Raw genomic sequence first — 17,486 nt, 5'->3', positions numbered from 1 at the left:
GACTAGCCTTTCACTATCAACATACCTGTGGGAGTGCCAGTAGATAGGCAAGAGCCAAGGTGACATCATTTGGTAAAGCATCACTTGCCAGTTGTAGCAGAACTGCAACACACAGGGAACAGTAACAAAGCTTGAATTACTGACCCAGCTAGCCTTGACAACTAGCAAATGAAATGTTTTCAGTGCAACTGTATTTTATTAGACAGTAGCTTGAAGCACTTTATACATACTCAATTAAACAGTTATCAGCACAATCCAGAAACAGATAATATGTAATTAAACTGAAGCACAGCCTTACCCTAACTTCAAGGCAAAGTGTTTGATGCATTAACCAAACAAGAATTAGATTGTCGAGTAACAGATGCTAAACAAAGCCACCTGTACTGATTTACAAGTAAATCTTTCCCTTGTAAAATCAAGGCAGTAATGTAATGTTGTAACAGTTCTAAGATAGCAACTTCAGAAATGGTACAAATGTCTTCTCTTCAAGCCTGAGCTCCAATTCACTCATCACTGAACACAACAAACCATCTTAAAAACTTCTGCCTCAATTAAAAAAAATTAAAAAAAGATGGAAGTATCATAAGAAACACCAAAACCAAGCCCTGCCATATACTGCAAACACATCAGCCCTACAGCAGTTGAAATCAATGCATCAAAGAATAAGTACTCTGATTATAAAACATACACTTCTGGTAAAACTGTCACAAAAATTATCTGCTTTTCCTACATTATAGATATCAAATTTTGGGTTTGTTTTCATTTAAAAAACCCACTGTATTTTACAAATCACACAAATAGCAGAACCAATATACAATCACAATGTAAGCACCCAAGACTGTTTAATGAGTAACAGGATCTCTCCTTTATGTAGTTACCGATAAAATCAAACATCACTGTGGTTGCTATGAAAGTTCCAACAAACAATTACACACTCATGTTTGTTGTAAACCACCTCATACTGGGGGGGAACACACATTACTGTTTCCAGGGACAACTTCAAAAACTCTTATGAAACTTGGATCACAAATTGCATAACAAAACATAAGTATACAATTATGACTCACTGTTTCATAATAATATTATTAGTATCAATACTATTCCAATAGGTAGAAGCTATCTTCCAACTTTGTTTATTCCAAAGAAGTCTCAAACACCTGTATTCCCACATTACACAAACTGAAGGGAATGCTGGCAAGAAACCCAACTACTCTGCACACACAGCTCCCCAGTGAATTCTTTGTTCCAAAGAATGATTTATAAAAGGCTTGAATGACCAATTACAATTTTCAGATTATCATCAATTTGTCATCAGCCTGAACTGGCTTTACATGCTGGCCCTCAGCCCAATATAAACCCTAAATTTCTATGTGACAAGCCATCACAAAGGCTGCCTACACAGCAATAGGTCATAGTTACTGCAAACAAGCCTGTCCAACAGCACCTCTGCTTTATGCTTCAAATAGCTTTTACTGTGCTTCAAACAGCTTCTTGCTGCTGACAGATTGTTTCTGCTACACTCCAAATAACCTGAATGCTGTCCAGGCAAACATAATAAGACTTTAGAAATATCTAATATTAGAATCTTGATGAATTAGCTTGCAAAATTGCCAGTTTCTCCTCTAAACACAAGCTTACTTTATCTATTCTCACAACCACCTTTAGTTAAAAAAGGGGGGGGGGGGGAGACAAAGAAGCATTTCAGCTCTGTCCTCTTTTACCCTTCTGTAGAAAATCAATGACTGCAAAGCCTCATAGATACACAAAAAATTGGAGGTTCTCTTCCAGCTTAAGAATCCCAACATGACAACTGCCACACTAGCAAAAATTGATCTTCACCATTCAGATACCAATCATGAAAAAGAACACAGTACCAAAAACAATATGATTTTATTCATACTCTTGCATGAAGCTCAACACTATGGCATCCCAGCCGACAGAATGTACTTAAGAAGAAAGACCTGCCTCCACTGTCATACCTTCTGAGAAAAAAAAATCCCTTCTACTGATTCAATAAATAAACTTTTCTGTGTGCTTGTGTGCTCATGGTGTTAATCTATCAATATTACAGGGTTGCCAAACCAGGGAGGACAGGCAAAGTCACAATGCTGCTGGTCCCACAAGCAATGCCTTCTCAGGAAAACATAAAAAATTCTGGATTTTATGAATGATCTTTATTTCCTATGCAGGTCTTTATGCCACAAGCCTACTTGAACAGCAATGTAAGAAGAAAAGGTTTATTTGTGAAAACTGGAATTTGTGAATACCTAGGTTTCAACTCAAATTTCATGTCTGGGGTTTTTCCCCGCAAAAAGCATAAAAACTGCTTTGAGTCTTCAATTGTTCTTTTAGCGTTTGGAAAAAAAAATCTCACTAAACTTAAAATTACATATTGCAGTTAAAAAAGCCATCACCTCAAGCAATTACAAAATCATGGAAAATATTAAGCTATTACTTGTTCTAAGACTCCTGAGGATTAAGAGGTATGACCTACTGTCTTGGGTTTACTTTGCGTTTAGAACCTAATCTATCTACTTGTCAGCAAAATAAACCAAAATTTGCTAAGTTCATTAGTTACTCGTACAGCAGCTAGCACCACATAATAGCATTTATGGCAAAATCCCCCCCAAACCATACAGTAACCCTGAAAACAAGAAAACTGCAGAATAATAAATGGGAATAACATCTGTGTGATTTTTTAATTTTATATTTTAGCAGTATGCAATTAATACACACATTTTCAAGTTCCACATTCCTGAATGTGTTAACCCATCATAAGGACTTTCATGAGAATTGCTAAAGCAACACTTTAAGGAAGGGGAAGAGGCGAGATCCAATGCCACTAATCCAGGGCTGAAAACATTACAAATAGCAAATTACTAATCCCTTTATTTACAGAAAGCTATGTTAGACTTATGTCTAAGTAACTGTTTACTGTTTCCAAAAGGTGTCACACAGCAGGACTGCTGAGTACAGAACAAACACAGCCTTCCTGAGGAAAACACAGAACTCTGTTCCACAGCACAGTTGGAGGGACTTCTAAGTGAAATTCAGATTGGCTATAGAAGTGGTGGGAGAGAACAGAAGTATTAAAATGGTAAAAACATCAGGCTGCACACTTAAGAGGAAGAACACAGAAGCTCAAAAACTGCAGTTAGAATCTAAAATTTCTGTTCTTCTTCAGGCGAAAATCCCCAACACTGAAATTTCCATCTCAAAGGCAGCCACTGAATTGTAAACAACCACTTCCAATTACTCAAGCTGGAGCAGGAAGTATTACCAAAGAGCTGCCAATTAAATCATTTTCCCTAAGAAAGCAATGAATATGTTTTAATCCTTGCCTCCCCCTCCTTTAAGACACAGGAATCAAAGCTAAAAGCCTATGGGATTTCAGCATAAAACAAATGAGATCATAAGTACTGATTTTATAGTATTTTTGCATTAAGAGAGCCTGAAAGGAACAAAATACACGTACATCCCCACTTGTATAAAGCTGTTGCTAACCTTTTCTAATTCACAATGTTGTTTTATTAGACTTACACAGGTTATCTGTAGAAATATCATCACGTATCTCAAACTACTGAATCCGATTTCACAGAATACTCTGAGTTGTAAGGGACCCACAAGGATCAAGCCCAGCTTTTCACTGAATGGCCCTTACAAGGATCAAAACCATAACCTCAGTGTTATTAGCACCATGCTTCAACCTACCAAGCCTATCTCACAGTCATACAGTTCTAAGACAAATAGGTTGGTTTTCACTAAACAGTTGAAATAAAAGTATGTGGCTTATGAAGAAAATCTCACTTGAAATTTTCTCATATTGCAAGTGATTTCATATAATCGTTTTTCATGGCAACATTTACCACAGAGTCAAATATAATACAGATATCTTCCTTCAAAAGACACAAACAGCATCTAAATATTTAAACGGTTCATTTCTTAAACCAGCAGGGGACATCCAAAAGGAAAGACAAACAACCACAGGTGGCTTTGTGTAGTCTGTTTTTTTTAAAGTGAAACTGTTTCAGTTAACAAATTATTAACTATAACCTACAAAATGTTGACATTTCAGTGGAAGACAAAGTTCTGACGATTCCAGAAGCGGCATTTAAGCATTAATTAGAAAATAAAATACTATAATGAGCCTGCTATGCTGAAAGCTGTGTACACAAGCACATAGAATCTGACTAAATGAATATGCAGGAATATATACAAATAACTAACTCCGAGTCACAAATTCCCATTTAAATACATGTAACGTGGTAATATTCAGGAAACCTTTGACAATTCCTCCCACAATGTTCATATCTTTGCCAGCCCCCAAATAATGCTTTCTGCTTACTTAAAAACAAATTTAATATTTCCAAATCTTTACTGAGCAACTCCTCTTAAAAATACTGATTCTCTTGAAAACTCTGCGGCTACTTCTACCAAGACCTCTTAATGAGAGATGTTGAACCACATCACAATTTTAACAAAACACCCAGACAATATCTCAGATTGTTGTGTGCAATTCTTCATACTTAAATCCATCCACAGATACTTCTATATTTTCAATATCTAGTAAACACAGGAGCAAATATACATATACCCATACCTTCTGTAGTTGGAAGTAGGTCTTTTCCTTCGCTCTTGGTTTCTGTCAGTTTCTCTGTTCTCAGCAACACTTCAGCAAAGCTTTCCGAAGAATTGTTGTGGTATGTGCCATAGCTGATTTCAGACTAAAAGTAAAAGAAGGTAACTGGCACATGTGCACTACACCCTGCCTGCCTTTATATTTAGACCACTTGCATCAGATTCAATTCTCTACCTTAATTCCCACATTTGCTTTCCTCTGTTTAATTCTGGATTTTTTTCTTACTACTGCACAAAATTTCAAGTCACACAAAAAATCAAAAATCTGTACTTTTAACACTTCCAAGTTCTGTAATGGCAACTTACTTCTGCAACATATGGATCAGCAATTAGAGACTCATAAAATGGATGACAGCCTTGTTTTTCCACAGTAGCATTTTCTCCACGCCCATTTTTTAATGCATCTCCAAATTCTTGACCCTAGGAAAAGTAAAAAAAGTCTGTAACCATTGCTTAGACAGGGAACAACTGTAAAATTAAAATATCATTGAATTCAGAAGGGACCAAGACGAGACATCTTTCATAAACTCATGCTGAGTGAGGTTCAGCATTCTTTAAAAAGGAAAGAGAATCATGCTTAAAACTAGTATCAGAAAAACTAGTATCACAAACATTACAGAAAACTCACTGAAATAGAGAAGGTACAAATGAGAAACTGAAAAGGAACAGCTTTGAATATAAGATGACAGTATTTAAAGAGGGGGCTTTACTGTGCTTTGTTCCCCAAAGTTCTGATGTTGTGCTAAATTTTATCAATGCCTTCTTACACTACGCTAAGAAAACAGGAGAAAATCTATTTGAATACAAGGAAAGGAAACAGCTTTAGGCACTTTTTCTCATTGGCATTTGCTTGCAAACAATCCCCGGGTACCTCTATTTCATTTGTTAATTTAAGGTGTCCATTATCAGACATCTATAAAGGAGCCTACATGTTAGGCTAATGTATCAGCACACACATAAACATCTGGGACACATCAGCAGCCCCTTACATGCAACGGTCGCAGGTAAGTTAATGATCTCCTCCACCACTGCCCATCACTGACAGCATGCAGCACGGCTTTGGTAGTCAGAGTTGTGTTAGACAACACCTCCATGGTTTTGGATGTCGTCCAGTACAACAAATCAGCAGACTGGCTAGAGGAGACGCTGGTTTCATCCTGTGAGTATACCCAACACACAATAGCAAGTGTTAGACTCCTGCTATAATTAGGTTAATGACATTAAGCGAAATAAATGAATTATTGATCAGGCACGTATTTTAATAATCATTACGCAGCAGCTGCCAAAAATAACACAAGACAAGCTGAAAGTCATTTAGGAGTGTCCATCTGAAGTAAATAACGTGATCAGCAGAACACTCAGTTATAACCTCTTCTTTCCATAGACAGCAGCTGGTTTTAGTTCCAAAGTTTAAACAGCAATGTTCTACATTATTATTGAATGCTTTCATTAAAATAATCATCTGTCTACAAATGTGGACATCAAGCATACTAAAATTAATCTTCAATAATTCAAGAAATCTGATACTAGAAACAATCTTGTATTTGTAAAGTGGTATTATTAATTAAATTGCATTCTCAGTAGGGGAAATGGTAGAGATGTAAATATTCATCTCTAGACCAAACGAAAAATATCATCAAGATTTGAAATTCTGCACTTGGCACACAAAATACTGAATACAGCCAATCTAAGAGACTACAAGCAGAACCCCAGCCTATTCTCAGTTGAAAATCACTTCTACATACATGCAGGTTTACTTTCATTTAGTGAACTCACACTAAACCCCATTCTTCAGAGCAGAAGACAATGTTCCACAAATGGGGCTTCCTCTACCAGCATTTCCTCACACAAAGCATTTAAATAATACCCACAGCATCCATGTTGGCTGATTTGTGCTACTTCAGTTCTTGTAGGTTTGTGTTAACTGCATGCTTTACAATGCTTGCAAATTAGACATAAATACGTAATTAACATACTAATGTAAAAACACTGTCTTCAGCAACAGAAAAGAAGTATTTTCCTCCATACAGCAAACTTCAACAGCTATACATCCAATGCATGTCCCAAACAACTCTGTTTACTTCCCCATACACTTAAGTATAGTGAAATAGCACAATTCTAACTCTATATGAGAGATATTAGCTTACAACTTTCTAACTCAAGACAAAATTTCAGACATCAGAGCCTAAGGATGCCAAGTTATACTCAAGAGAAATACATCCCACCATAGGCTCAGTGACAAAACACATCAGCCTCAATCAGGTAGAATGTCACACACACAGCCTTGGTTTTACTACCTTTTGCTGCAGAGTGTAGTAAATCACTGCCTCAAGCTGACCACTGAAGTAGCAGGTTCATCTTAAGTCCTGCTCTTCAATATTTTTTTAATCTTTTCTGAAATTCTACTGTGCATGTCCCAAATGCTCCACTAATGAACTCACTGGCTAAACTAGGAATTTCAGCTCTTGCTTCACCAAAGGAACAAAGTACATGCCAAGTATAACATATCAGCATTTTTAATGCTCTGAAAAATTAAAATCAACAGAAGACCCTAGGTCTGGTGGCTTGGGATGCATGGGGAGAATTTCTTTTTCATGTGTTTTTTAAATATAACCTTCTAAGTACTTAGAAAGCAAGCTTTTTGTAATTTATTTTAAATGCTACATACAGAATACTAATTTCTCTCTCTGCCTTCATTTTCAAGTAGATGCTGCAGGACACATAACTGATTCTTCATGGAGGGAAAATAAACCAAAACAAAACAGAACCAGAAAAAACAATCCCACCCAAGTTCTCAATCATTTTTGAGCAAAACAGTTTTTAAATAAACCTCCTTCAGTAGTGTGAAAACTAATGACCTAACTTGTATGCAGGTGTGAATGCTTCTATAGCCCTACTACTATCAGATAAACTCTATTGATTTTTTCCTAAAAAGAATTTCAACTCTCACAAGTAATTAAAGTCTTTTCTGCACAAATAGGAATTCTGTTTTCTGAAAAGCCATTCCTCTGCGTACTTGGAACTTTTTCCTATCCTGAATCAATTTCTCATAAAAGAAATAATTTCTTAAATATTGTGGAGAACTCATCTTAAGAAAGCAACTTTAACAGTATCCTTTAATTGTATCTTCCAGAGGAAATTATATTTTGAGGGGCTTGAGGGAGTGTTTGGGGGAAATTATTTTCTTCTATATTTTCTTCCCCACATCGTTTATAAAGTAAGCACTTTTGATTAAAAACAAAATAATAATAATAGCAACAACAAGTTCTTAACTAGCAGCTCAATTAGCACCTTAAAATTTTGTATGAATCTAATTGATGTAAAAAATGATAACCAACAAATTCTAAATTATCAGGATACTCTAAATTAACAGCTAAAATATTTTTATATATTTGTACATATAAACTAAATATTTATATACATACACCTATGCTCATACATACACATATATAATTCCAAATAGTCCAATGCAAGGAAAATAACAAAGCCAACTATTTTTTTTTAGATAAGTAAATGAAGAGACAGTAATAAATGAGAACATCTGCAACATGGGTTTGGGTTTTTTTCTTTGTTTTTAATGACAATTAGTCATGGTACAAGGCTTAGAACATGCAAAAACACACTGAATACATCTTGTGCATTAAGAGTCATACACCAAGATGATGAAGGAAAGGAAATGAAATGGAACAGTCTGTTCATAAAGTAGAACACCATGCATTAGCCTTCCTTTTCCTCTTTTTGGTATTTCCATTGGAAAACAGGAATTCAAAATAGTCTCTTTTACATCAGTATTCACACTATTTATATTTTACATTTATGTTTTGTGCCTTGGAGGGTTTTACTTTGGGGCTTTTTTTTTTTTTGTGGTAATGGCTGTTACAGCTAATGAACCAGTCCAAATGGAAACCAGACCCTAAGTGAGAGACTATGGAAAAGATTCACCTCAAGATGCAACACTGAAGTTCAGGAGTTGATGGATGTCTAGACTCTTACTAGGGCCATAACATCACTGGAACCGAAAAAGTAACCCAGCCTTAAGCATACAAATGCATTTGATGCAGCTGCTGAAACACGGGCTTTGATGACTGCCTGAGATATACAGCAATAACTAAGACATCTACTTAACACCTGTAGATCTGACAGAGGACTAGACATTTTGGGTCTGTAGCTAAAGGACAGGAGGATAAATAATTATGATTCTCTAATAATTTCTAACCAACAGTGATAAAAATGTGTTACCTACAAAATTAATATACACAAATGTTTTAGAAGATCCTGTCTTTTTCCAGATCTACTGCCTGGGGAAAATGCAAAACCACAGATACCAGTACTCTGTTAATGTGAAATTTTCTTTTCTTTAAGCAACCTTCAAGAAAATCATTCCTATAATTTGCACACAATCTCCTCTAGAAATTATGTCTGCTCTTCTACAGAGAGTTCATTTTCAAGGAAACTTGAAACTGTGAATTTCTTTCGTATTGATGTGCCACTTTGCAGTAATTATGCTTTCATATTCAGATATGTAAAATATAATGATTTATAACAGTTGTAATGCATATTTTAAGTCAGAGGTTATTTACAAGGTGATTGATGGTTATTGTTTCTACTGCTTATACACAACATGGCATCTCATGACTAAGCATTATATTTTAATTTAATAATTTTAGCAATAATATTCTGGAAGACTTTTCATGAATCAAGAGTTTAATTTTCTTACTGAGATATGGTCCTGGAGAAGCACAAGATTAGTTTGTTTAGGCATTTGTAACACACAATAAAAATGGTGAGGATTCCTGAAACTTAGCATTTTGCTTAAAAATAAACTGGTATGTTGGAATCATCATTGTAGCTTGCAAAGGATAATTTCTGCAATGGATTCCATGAGTTCAATCAACAGCGACAAGCTGACAGAAAGCTTGTGCAAATGCATTACCTCCTACAGAATAATTATGTGTGTCTTTATGACAGGATTCAGGAATTTCCTTCAGAGTAGGACCACCACAAACTTGGAGAAAAGTTATATCGAAGTCAATATGACAGCAATCTTAAACCACACATTGCTATGCAGTCTGTAGAGATACAGAACCAGCTGCTATCATGATTTCTCCAAGTTTCAGGGGGAAAAAAATCTGGAGGAAAATCTTAATCAAAATGAAATTATCTCAGACATTTCTAGAGAAGAGTTCATCATGAGAAGACTGATGGAAAACTATGACCATCTGATGTTGGCTGATATAAAGAAAGAAATGGTAGTGGAGACTAATGATTCAATATTAGACAAAGGTAAGAGAAGGCAGAAAAACATCACTAGAGCTTTGAAAAGGAAAACTGATATACTTACAGATAGACATTTTGAATGCAACAGAGAGATGCCCAAACATGTGTACGCTAGAAAAATCTCAGTCGAGTCAATATAAGGAAATTTACATTTAGAGCACCAATTTGAAATGGTATCAATAGGTGAGAAAAAAGAACATTTGTCAACTCCATGAGAAAAGGATGCTATAAGTTAATCAGGTGGTAAGTGAAAATGAAAAGAGTAAAAGGAAAGGAAAAAAAAATCTTACAGTTTGGAGCATCTTTTTTTCTTTGAAGGAACTAAAATTCTGTGCAGGACAATGAAGGTGAAGCACCAGGAATTAGCTGAAGTATAACTATGGGGATTGCAGTTATAGGATTCAGTTAAGTCAGAGAAACTGAGTTATTGAATATACTGCTTTTTTAACATTTCAGATGTCTGTTTCAAAGGAAGACCTAAACAGTGAGTAAATTCTTGGCTATGTTTCCTCCTGTGTCATTGCAAGAAATGAAAAAAGCTATAAATCCCTATTAAGTCAGGGGGGAGAGAACAAAAAGATAGAATTAGCAAATATACAGAACTCATTTCATAGTGTAACAGTCTGAAACATGATATGCCAAGAAGCTGCATTAAACAGAAAGAAAAAACCTCAATGCAGCAACATATAAACCTGCCAGGTCAATTGTCTACCTGCTTTCGATTCTAAAGAGACAATCAACCTCAACTAAGAGGGAAAAAAAGAAAAGCTATACTGGAGAAATTTTTGAATGTAAATTCCCAAGCATAATGAAAATTGCTTCAAATATCCAAATTGAAATGATATTGAAGGTAATTAATGAGTTTACTCAACTCTGATAAAACCTTGAATAAGTTTCTGAATCATATATATGCATGTCTAACTGTTCCAGCACAACAGAGTACTACAGCCTATGGATGTTCCTAGATACTAAAATTCCATAAAATTCCATAAAAAACACAGGCATCTACACCCATATCCATTTTATTAACATCTCTTTAATAACTTTCTGCTCAGAGAGATGCATTTATGGATTTCCAGAAAATATAAGGCATTTGTGTCAGTGAAACAGAATTGTTCTTTGTATTGATGATTCCAGCAGATACATAAGGTGTTCGGCCCTCTTCCTCTGAATACTGGTTACACTCCTGGTTTACCTTCCTGCCATTTATTTCATTTATATGCAAATACATACATGTACATGTATGTTTACACATATATATGTGTATACAAGTATGTATACACACACAGATATACACCTATATAAAAACTACACACAAACTATAGACATATAATCCAAGGAAGCTGCTACTCAAATATTTTTCTCAAAAAGCCACACTATGCAACATGAATCTTCTTTATTTCTCTTTCCTTCTCTCTTTGTCCCACCCTTTTTTCCTCTCTCCTTTTCTGTATTTCTTTAAGGTTTTTGCCCCCTTGCCCCATTCCCAGATCTGTTTATCCACTACTGAAAAATGCAATTAAAGAGAAAACAGGTAAAACAATAAATTAAACAGAGAATTTTCCACTTCAAAAAGTGTGAAAAATACATTCCTTTTTTCATAAATAATTACATCTTCTTTAGAGAGAAAAGTATTTGCAATTGTACATGTACAAACTTAAGACAAATAAAAAGTAGAACAAATAATAAATAGAAGACTTCTTTCCTGTTATCCTGCCTGCATTTCCTACAATACATTCAATGTTCCTTCTCATCTTACACATAACAATAATTTCACATACAATATATGAACATAATAAAATGGCAAAGTAGTCATAAACCTCATGATGCACAGAAGAAAGGGCAAAATCAGTTTCACTTAGAGCATTTTTTAATTAAATACGTAGTTCAGGTTTATTTTCAAATATTTTGCTTTGTAATTGGGACAGACTTAAAAAAAAAATCAAACCAACATAAATGTATATAATTATGTACATTTTGTTGCACTTTCCTCTTCTGCCTCTGGGTTTATAATTTTTTCTACGGTGCTAAGACTGTGTAGGAGGAAGCAACTGAAAATCTGAAGAGATTAAGTATAAATTCATAAGTAAACCTTGCATTTAAAACAACCTAAGAACAGAAAGTAGTATATGTCTGATGTTGTCCATGTTATCTAGTAAACAGACAGATGTTGCTGAAAACTCAAATTCAGCTCTCCAACATAGATCAAAATCATTACTACTTTTACAATTCTCATTCAAACTTACCTCTGTATCCTTCCTCACCAACAAAGAAGGTCCCGAGGCACTTGCATTCTCACCTCCTTCAGAAGGCAGAAACTGGTAATTCACAGCCTGATAAAGAATCTATAAACATGAAATAAATAAAATCTTTTACCAGTCAAATAAGCAAATGTAAGAATTATGACTGATACCACAGGAAACCCAAGAAATTCTGATGTAAAAGCTTCCATGATAGAAAAATAAGGATGCAGAAGACACAAAGCAGAACACATTTATTTCTGGCATTCTCTTGCTGTTGTAGTCCCTAGACAAAATTATCTACTTCATGATTTTTGTGCAGTATCTAAGGATTTTTTTTTTAAACTATATGCACCCTGCTGTACTATGCAGGCTAAAGAACTGACAGAAAACATCCATTATCTGAACTGTGACTCAAGTTTTGGGCAGTTCCACAAAGGCAAGCATTACACAGGACAGTAACTTTGTGAGCAGAATTTCTGCAGGCTGTAGAACTCATGAAGGTCAAAAGACACTTAAAGCTGTTTAGTATTTCTGGTCAGTGTGACCTTATGATAAAAACCTTTTCCATCTACCCATCCATCTACACACAGAGTGTTTGGACAGAACATGCAAGACACCAGTGAACAGAGTTGAAGAGGTCCTGCTTAGTTTCTGAAGGATATAATGGTAGAAGAAACAGATTTAATGTACTTTGACAGAAATCATTACTTTGCTTTGGCTTCCTGGGGCAAATACCAAATTAATCATCACTGTATTTTTACTACAAAAGATACTGCACGAACAAAGAAACCTGGGCAACAAATTAGGTCTCCAGTTTTTTGAATGGAGAAAACAGAGAATCTGTACCTTTTCAGTAGTGGGATGCAAGAAGGCTGGGCAGCTGCACTGCATTACACCTATGAGGACACGAAGCCTTTCAAAGGAACCAGACAGCAATATAGAAGCTGTCACCTGACAGAAGATCTTAAAAAGTTTGGTTTATACCATGATCTAGTAAACAGACTGGAGTTGGACTGAGGGTTGGACTTGACGATCTCAGAGGTCTTTTCCAACCCAAATGATTATATGATTCTATGATTACATACAGTGCCAAAACTTAGTCTGACTTCTAATTCTAGGGAAAGGCACATAATGGGGGGGGGGAGTTTTTATTTCAACATTGTACAAGTATCAATACTGCGAGGATTCCACTCATGTTTAAGCTCATAATTCTACCTACCTCTCACAAATCTGTTTTCTTAATGGAAGAAAAGGTAAATAGCTTGCAGAAGATAAACTGTACTTGAAATTCTATGAAGAATTTTATTCTCATGTTACTCTGTCACTAAAATAGCACGTTGCCTGTATTTCTCATACACACTGCTATTCAAGTGATTTAGTAAAGAAAAAGGCTACACACTTGCAGCTGCCTTAGACTGCACACGTGCTGTAGCCATGGCTCCCTTCTACCCTGTTCCTGCATTGTGTCCAAAGACCTCTAAGATGATTCTATTACACAATTATAAATCTAAGAACACTGTGAATTCTTAGACAAGACAATTATAAATTCTTAAACAAGTCATAGTATTTAGGCCAAGCCACAATTACAGTGAACAGAAATTGAACGTTCTGATATCCCCCTACAGTGACAGCATGATCAGCTCAACACTTAAAACTTGCTTCTATTACATCAGCCATTGTAGAGTTAATAGAGATGGCTCAGACATCATTAATACTTGTTAAAACCATTACATCCCTGAAATCAGTAAGAAAATTATTTCAGTGTATACTAGGTAAAGATCATAAAAATCATAAAATAATCATTTAATAGACATTTTTGTGAACATTTCATGAAGTTGCATTACTAGGTATAAACACCTAGAAAACATTTCAAAATGTCATTAACTGCATTTGCAAATAAAATGTTTAAATCATGCAATCAATGAAGAAATTAAAATTACTAAAGACAGAAAATACAATGGCACTTCTACTTGAGAAACCAACTCATCATACATAACTGCTTAGAAAGAGATCTCATTTGCTAAAATGTAACAATTAAAGCAAAAAAATAGAGCACAATAAATATACGTAAATATAAATAAATATGCAAATGTAAAGTGTATAGATATAAAAATAGAACTATAACTATAAATAATATGAATATTAATATGAATAAACTATAAATATAAATATAAATATAAATATAAATATAAATATAAATATAAATATAAATATAAATATAAATATAAATATAAATATAAATATATTGGAGGGTAGAACTTAAAGAGAATAAATTTGAAAATGAACACAAGTCCCCTTTACTTTGCTAAGCACTGAACTTTCATGGAAGTAGTTGCAGAAACACAGACCTGGGTTTGCAATGAACTGCTCACTCCCAGCAACGTCTCTATGGCACTGGGGGGACAGTGTGTCAGAGCAAAGGCCATGAGCTCCTGACGCATTCCCAAATCCTGGTAGCCTTCTGACTGCCCCAGTTGACTGCATACTTCCCAGCTTTTAGAGTAACCTACAAGGGAAGACAAAAATATACTTCCTATCACAAATGATAGGAGGATGCTGCATAATTCTTACTGGATGAGATAAAGGCGGGCACGTGGCATTCTTGCCAACATTTAACATCCCCTGAAAAAAGAACCATAAAGGCTCCAGAAAACAGAGGTGTAACTCAACTTTAGACTGACCAAATGCCTGAAAGAATAATTTTTAACAATATAATAGGCATCTGTAAGCCTACATCCTCTGCTTTACATATAACAAGAAAATCATTTACTACAAAACATGATACTGAACACCTTGCTGGAGTCACAGTAAAAACAAGTATATCACTTGATATATTAAAAGAATCTCAGTTCATTTGGATTTTTCCCCCTCATTCTCAGGGCAATAAAAAAGAACCAAAGAAACAAATCTCATCTTTCTTAGTATCTTGACATACATATTTCGATCACTTACCTCCACATACACCCTCACATACACAAATCAGAGTTCTAAAAGATCTGCACTTTCCTGCTAGTTGCAATCACATATTTTTACCTGTTTTCCAAGAGGTACAGTGTAGAAAGGATTGTGGTTCCCTGAGGCATACAGAAAAGCTCCCTAAGGTTACACATCTCATAGTTTGGTATATCCTTATTACATACAGTATTTGCTGTATGTGTCTCTATTCCATGGAGATGTTACTTCACTTCCATAAACAAGATATAACTGTTGTTTTAATTAAATGGTGCAATGTGAAGCACCACACCTTCAAATAAGCCAGGAGTCAGAACTCAGATTTCCACCACCATCACCTCATGCAGCCCCTGCTTATTCACTTCACCTGTGGCCATGAGCTCCTGGCAATGCATACTAGCTGCTTTGTAGTCCTGGAAACTGAGAGCCTGTTCCACTAGAAGGATTAAAACTTGACCTTTTCTCTCCATCTGATCATCTCCTGTAAGAAAAATTCAAAATTTTAATTAGTTAATTGGAATTAATGTTCAACTTCAGCTTGTTACTTCATTTCTTAGGAATTAATTATATACCACAACATGAAAAGCCCCTTTTGAAATTGAAACAAAATTATCTGTTTTTTCCTGAAGGAAACAATGAAAATAATTATGTATTTTAAAAATACATTGTCATCAAAGCTGGCTAAAAAAAAAAAAACAAAAAAACCAAAAAAACAAAACAAAACCCCCCACAAACAACAGCACATTATATCTAGGTTAAAAAAAAGTTTTAAAAACTATATTTATGTGATGGTCAAGACATAGATGAAAACTGATATTTAAGCTAAGTGATAAAATAATCAAAATCCTGACATTGAAAAAAAGGTTTATGAACTGTTATAGAAGAAAAAACATGAAATTTTTGTTTTCTTACAGTATACAAAGACCCAGTTTAAACTATCCCTTCATGGCTCCAAATACTTCATGAGATGAAGAAAACAGGCATTTAAAAATCCCTAACCTCTTAATTTGAGTGACTAGAACTGAAACTAATTTTTCCACACCATACATACATCTCAGTCACCAGATCCTCTGGACAATACCTCTTCTGCCAGGTATGAGTCAAAAGTAATACTTCAGATACTACTGAACTCTTCTGACTGAAGTTTCATCATGAATCTTTGTAGAAAAATGTCCTGACTTCAATTCTCAATTCTAATACATCAGCATTCACAGCTGAAAATCTAATCAGACAGCTCATCTCCTCTTCAAAGCCAGTTACAGTCAATATAAATAACATTTATACCTGTCACTATTTACTAGTCATCTATATTTTAAAACTTTTTCCAATTTAGAATGAACACAAGAGAAAGAAATTTACTTACTTTACTAGCATTAGTTTGTCCAGTCTTGTGCTCAAAATACTATGTATGTCCATGTAAAGTATGAGAAGATGACAAAACATACACAGAAAAAATAATCTAACACTACTCATTTTAATTTAGGAAAGAATTTTTAACATAAAAATGAGTGTATTTTTTCCATGCAAGCTTCTTGTTCACGTTTCTCCTCTATTTTTAAAAGCAATTTTATGCAGTCAATGCTGTTACAGTCATTTGAAAAGGGCACTGGTTTATGAAACTGTATTACTACAACTTGTGAAATGCAAATACTTCAGAAGGTTAAACAGATCCAGTTTCAAAAACCATTTAAAGACTAGGTGTTCTTAAATTGCATAGCTGTGCTTTTTAATTCCACTTTGCAGATCCATCACCACAGACAAAGCAAATTTCTTTTTAAAGCTTTCTCAAAAGAAAAGCTGCAGCAGTTGCACTAGAATGACATTCAGGCAGGTGAAGTTACTCTAATTACTGAACTCAATCAAGACTCCCTTAATCCCGGCACGTCACGACTAACTCAGCTGGGAGAACAGGTTGGCTTCCCATCATTTTATCTTTTGGCCTCCTGCTCGATATTCTGCCAGCACACAATGGTGCAAATTAATCACATTCAAGGCTCTTCTGTTGCAAAATTTCACCCTCTGGAACCTGGGAACCTCTCATTCGGGCAAAAGCAATTACAGATGACAAAGAGGTGCTTCTATCTACACCAGCTAAATGTGAACTGTCATTTCTATAAGTGAGAGTCACGTACTTGCCACTCACCTTCTGATGCCCACTTTGCCCTGACAGCTTGACTTCCTGCAGAGAGATTCGACTGAGTAGCAGACAAATAAAAAAGGCAATAATCAAACTACTGCCACTCAGACTTCAGCTAGACAAAATAATCACTGCTATTTATTCCCACCTCAAAATCTGCGTGATTGGAGGCAAGACAGGAAGAACACTTGGACCAAGGAATGGTTTTCTAAACTGTGCTCAAGCGGTTGTGTGCTGTA

The 17,486-nt window shown here is 35.1% G+C and overlaps 1 protein-coding gene across 2 annotated transcripts in view; it reads right to left on the bottom strand.

The window, feature by feature from the left end:
- NBAS (NBAS subunit of NRZ tethering complex) overlaps positions 1-17,486 on the bottom strand; it is a 176,624-nt gene that overhangs the window by 94,633 nt on the left and 64,505 nt on the right. For both annotated transcript variants that reach the window (XM_071548327.1, XM_071548328.1), the window contains exons 33-39: positions 15,478-15,591; positions 14,507-14,664; positions 12,162-12,260; positions 5,628-5,795; positions 4,945-5,058; positions 4,601-4,724; positions 26-102 (exon numbers count right to left, since the gene is read on the bottom strand). In XM_071548327.1, coding sequence (XP_071404428.1) covers positions 26-102; positions 4,601-4,724; positions 4,945-5,058; positions 5,628-5,795; positions 12,162-12,260; positions 14,507-14,664; positions 15,478-15,591 — 854 coding nt within the window. The remainder of the gene's footprint in view (positions 1-25; positions 103-4,600; positions 4,725-4,944; positions 5,059-5,627; positions 5,796-12,161; positions 12,261-14,506; positions 14,665-15,477; positions 15,592-17,486) is intronic.

Source organism: Pithys albifrons, chromosome 2 (genome assembly GCF_047495875.1).
Source record: "Pithys albifrons albifrons isolate INPA30051 chromosome 2, PitAlb_v1, whole genome shotgun sequence".
Taxonomy (NCBI): Eukaryota; Metazoa; Chordata; class Aves; order Passeriformes; family Thamnophilidae; genus Pithys; species Pithys albifrons.
This window is presented reverse-complemented; position numbering and strand designations above follow the sequence as displayed.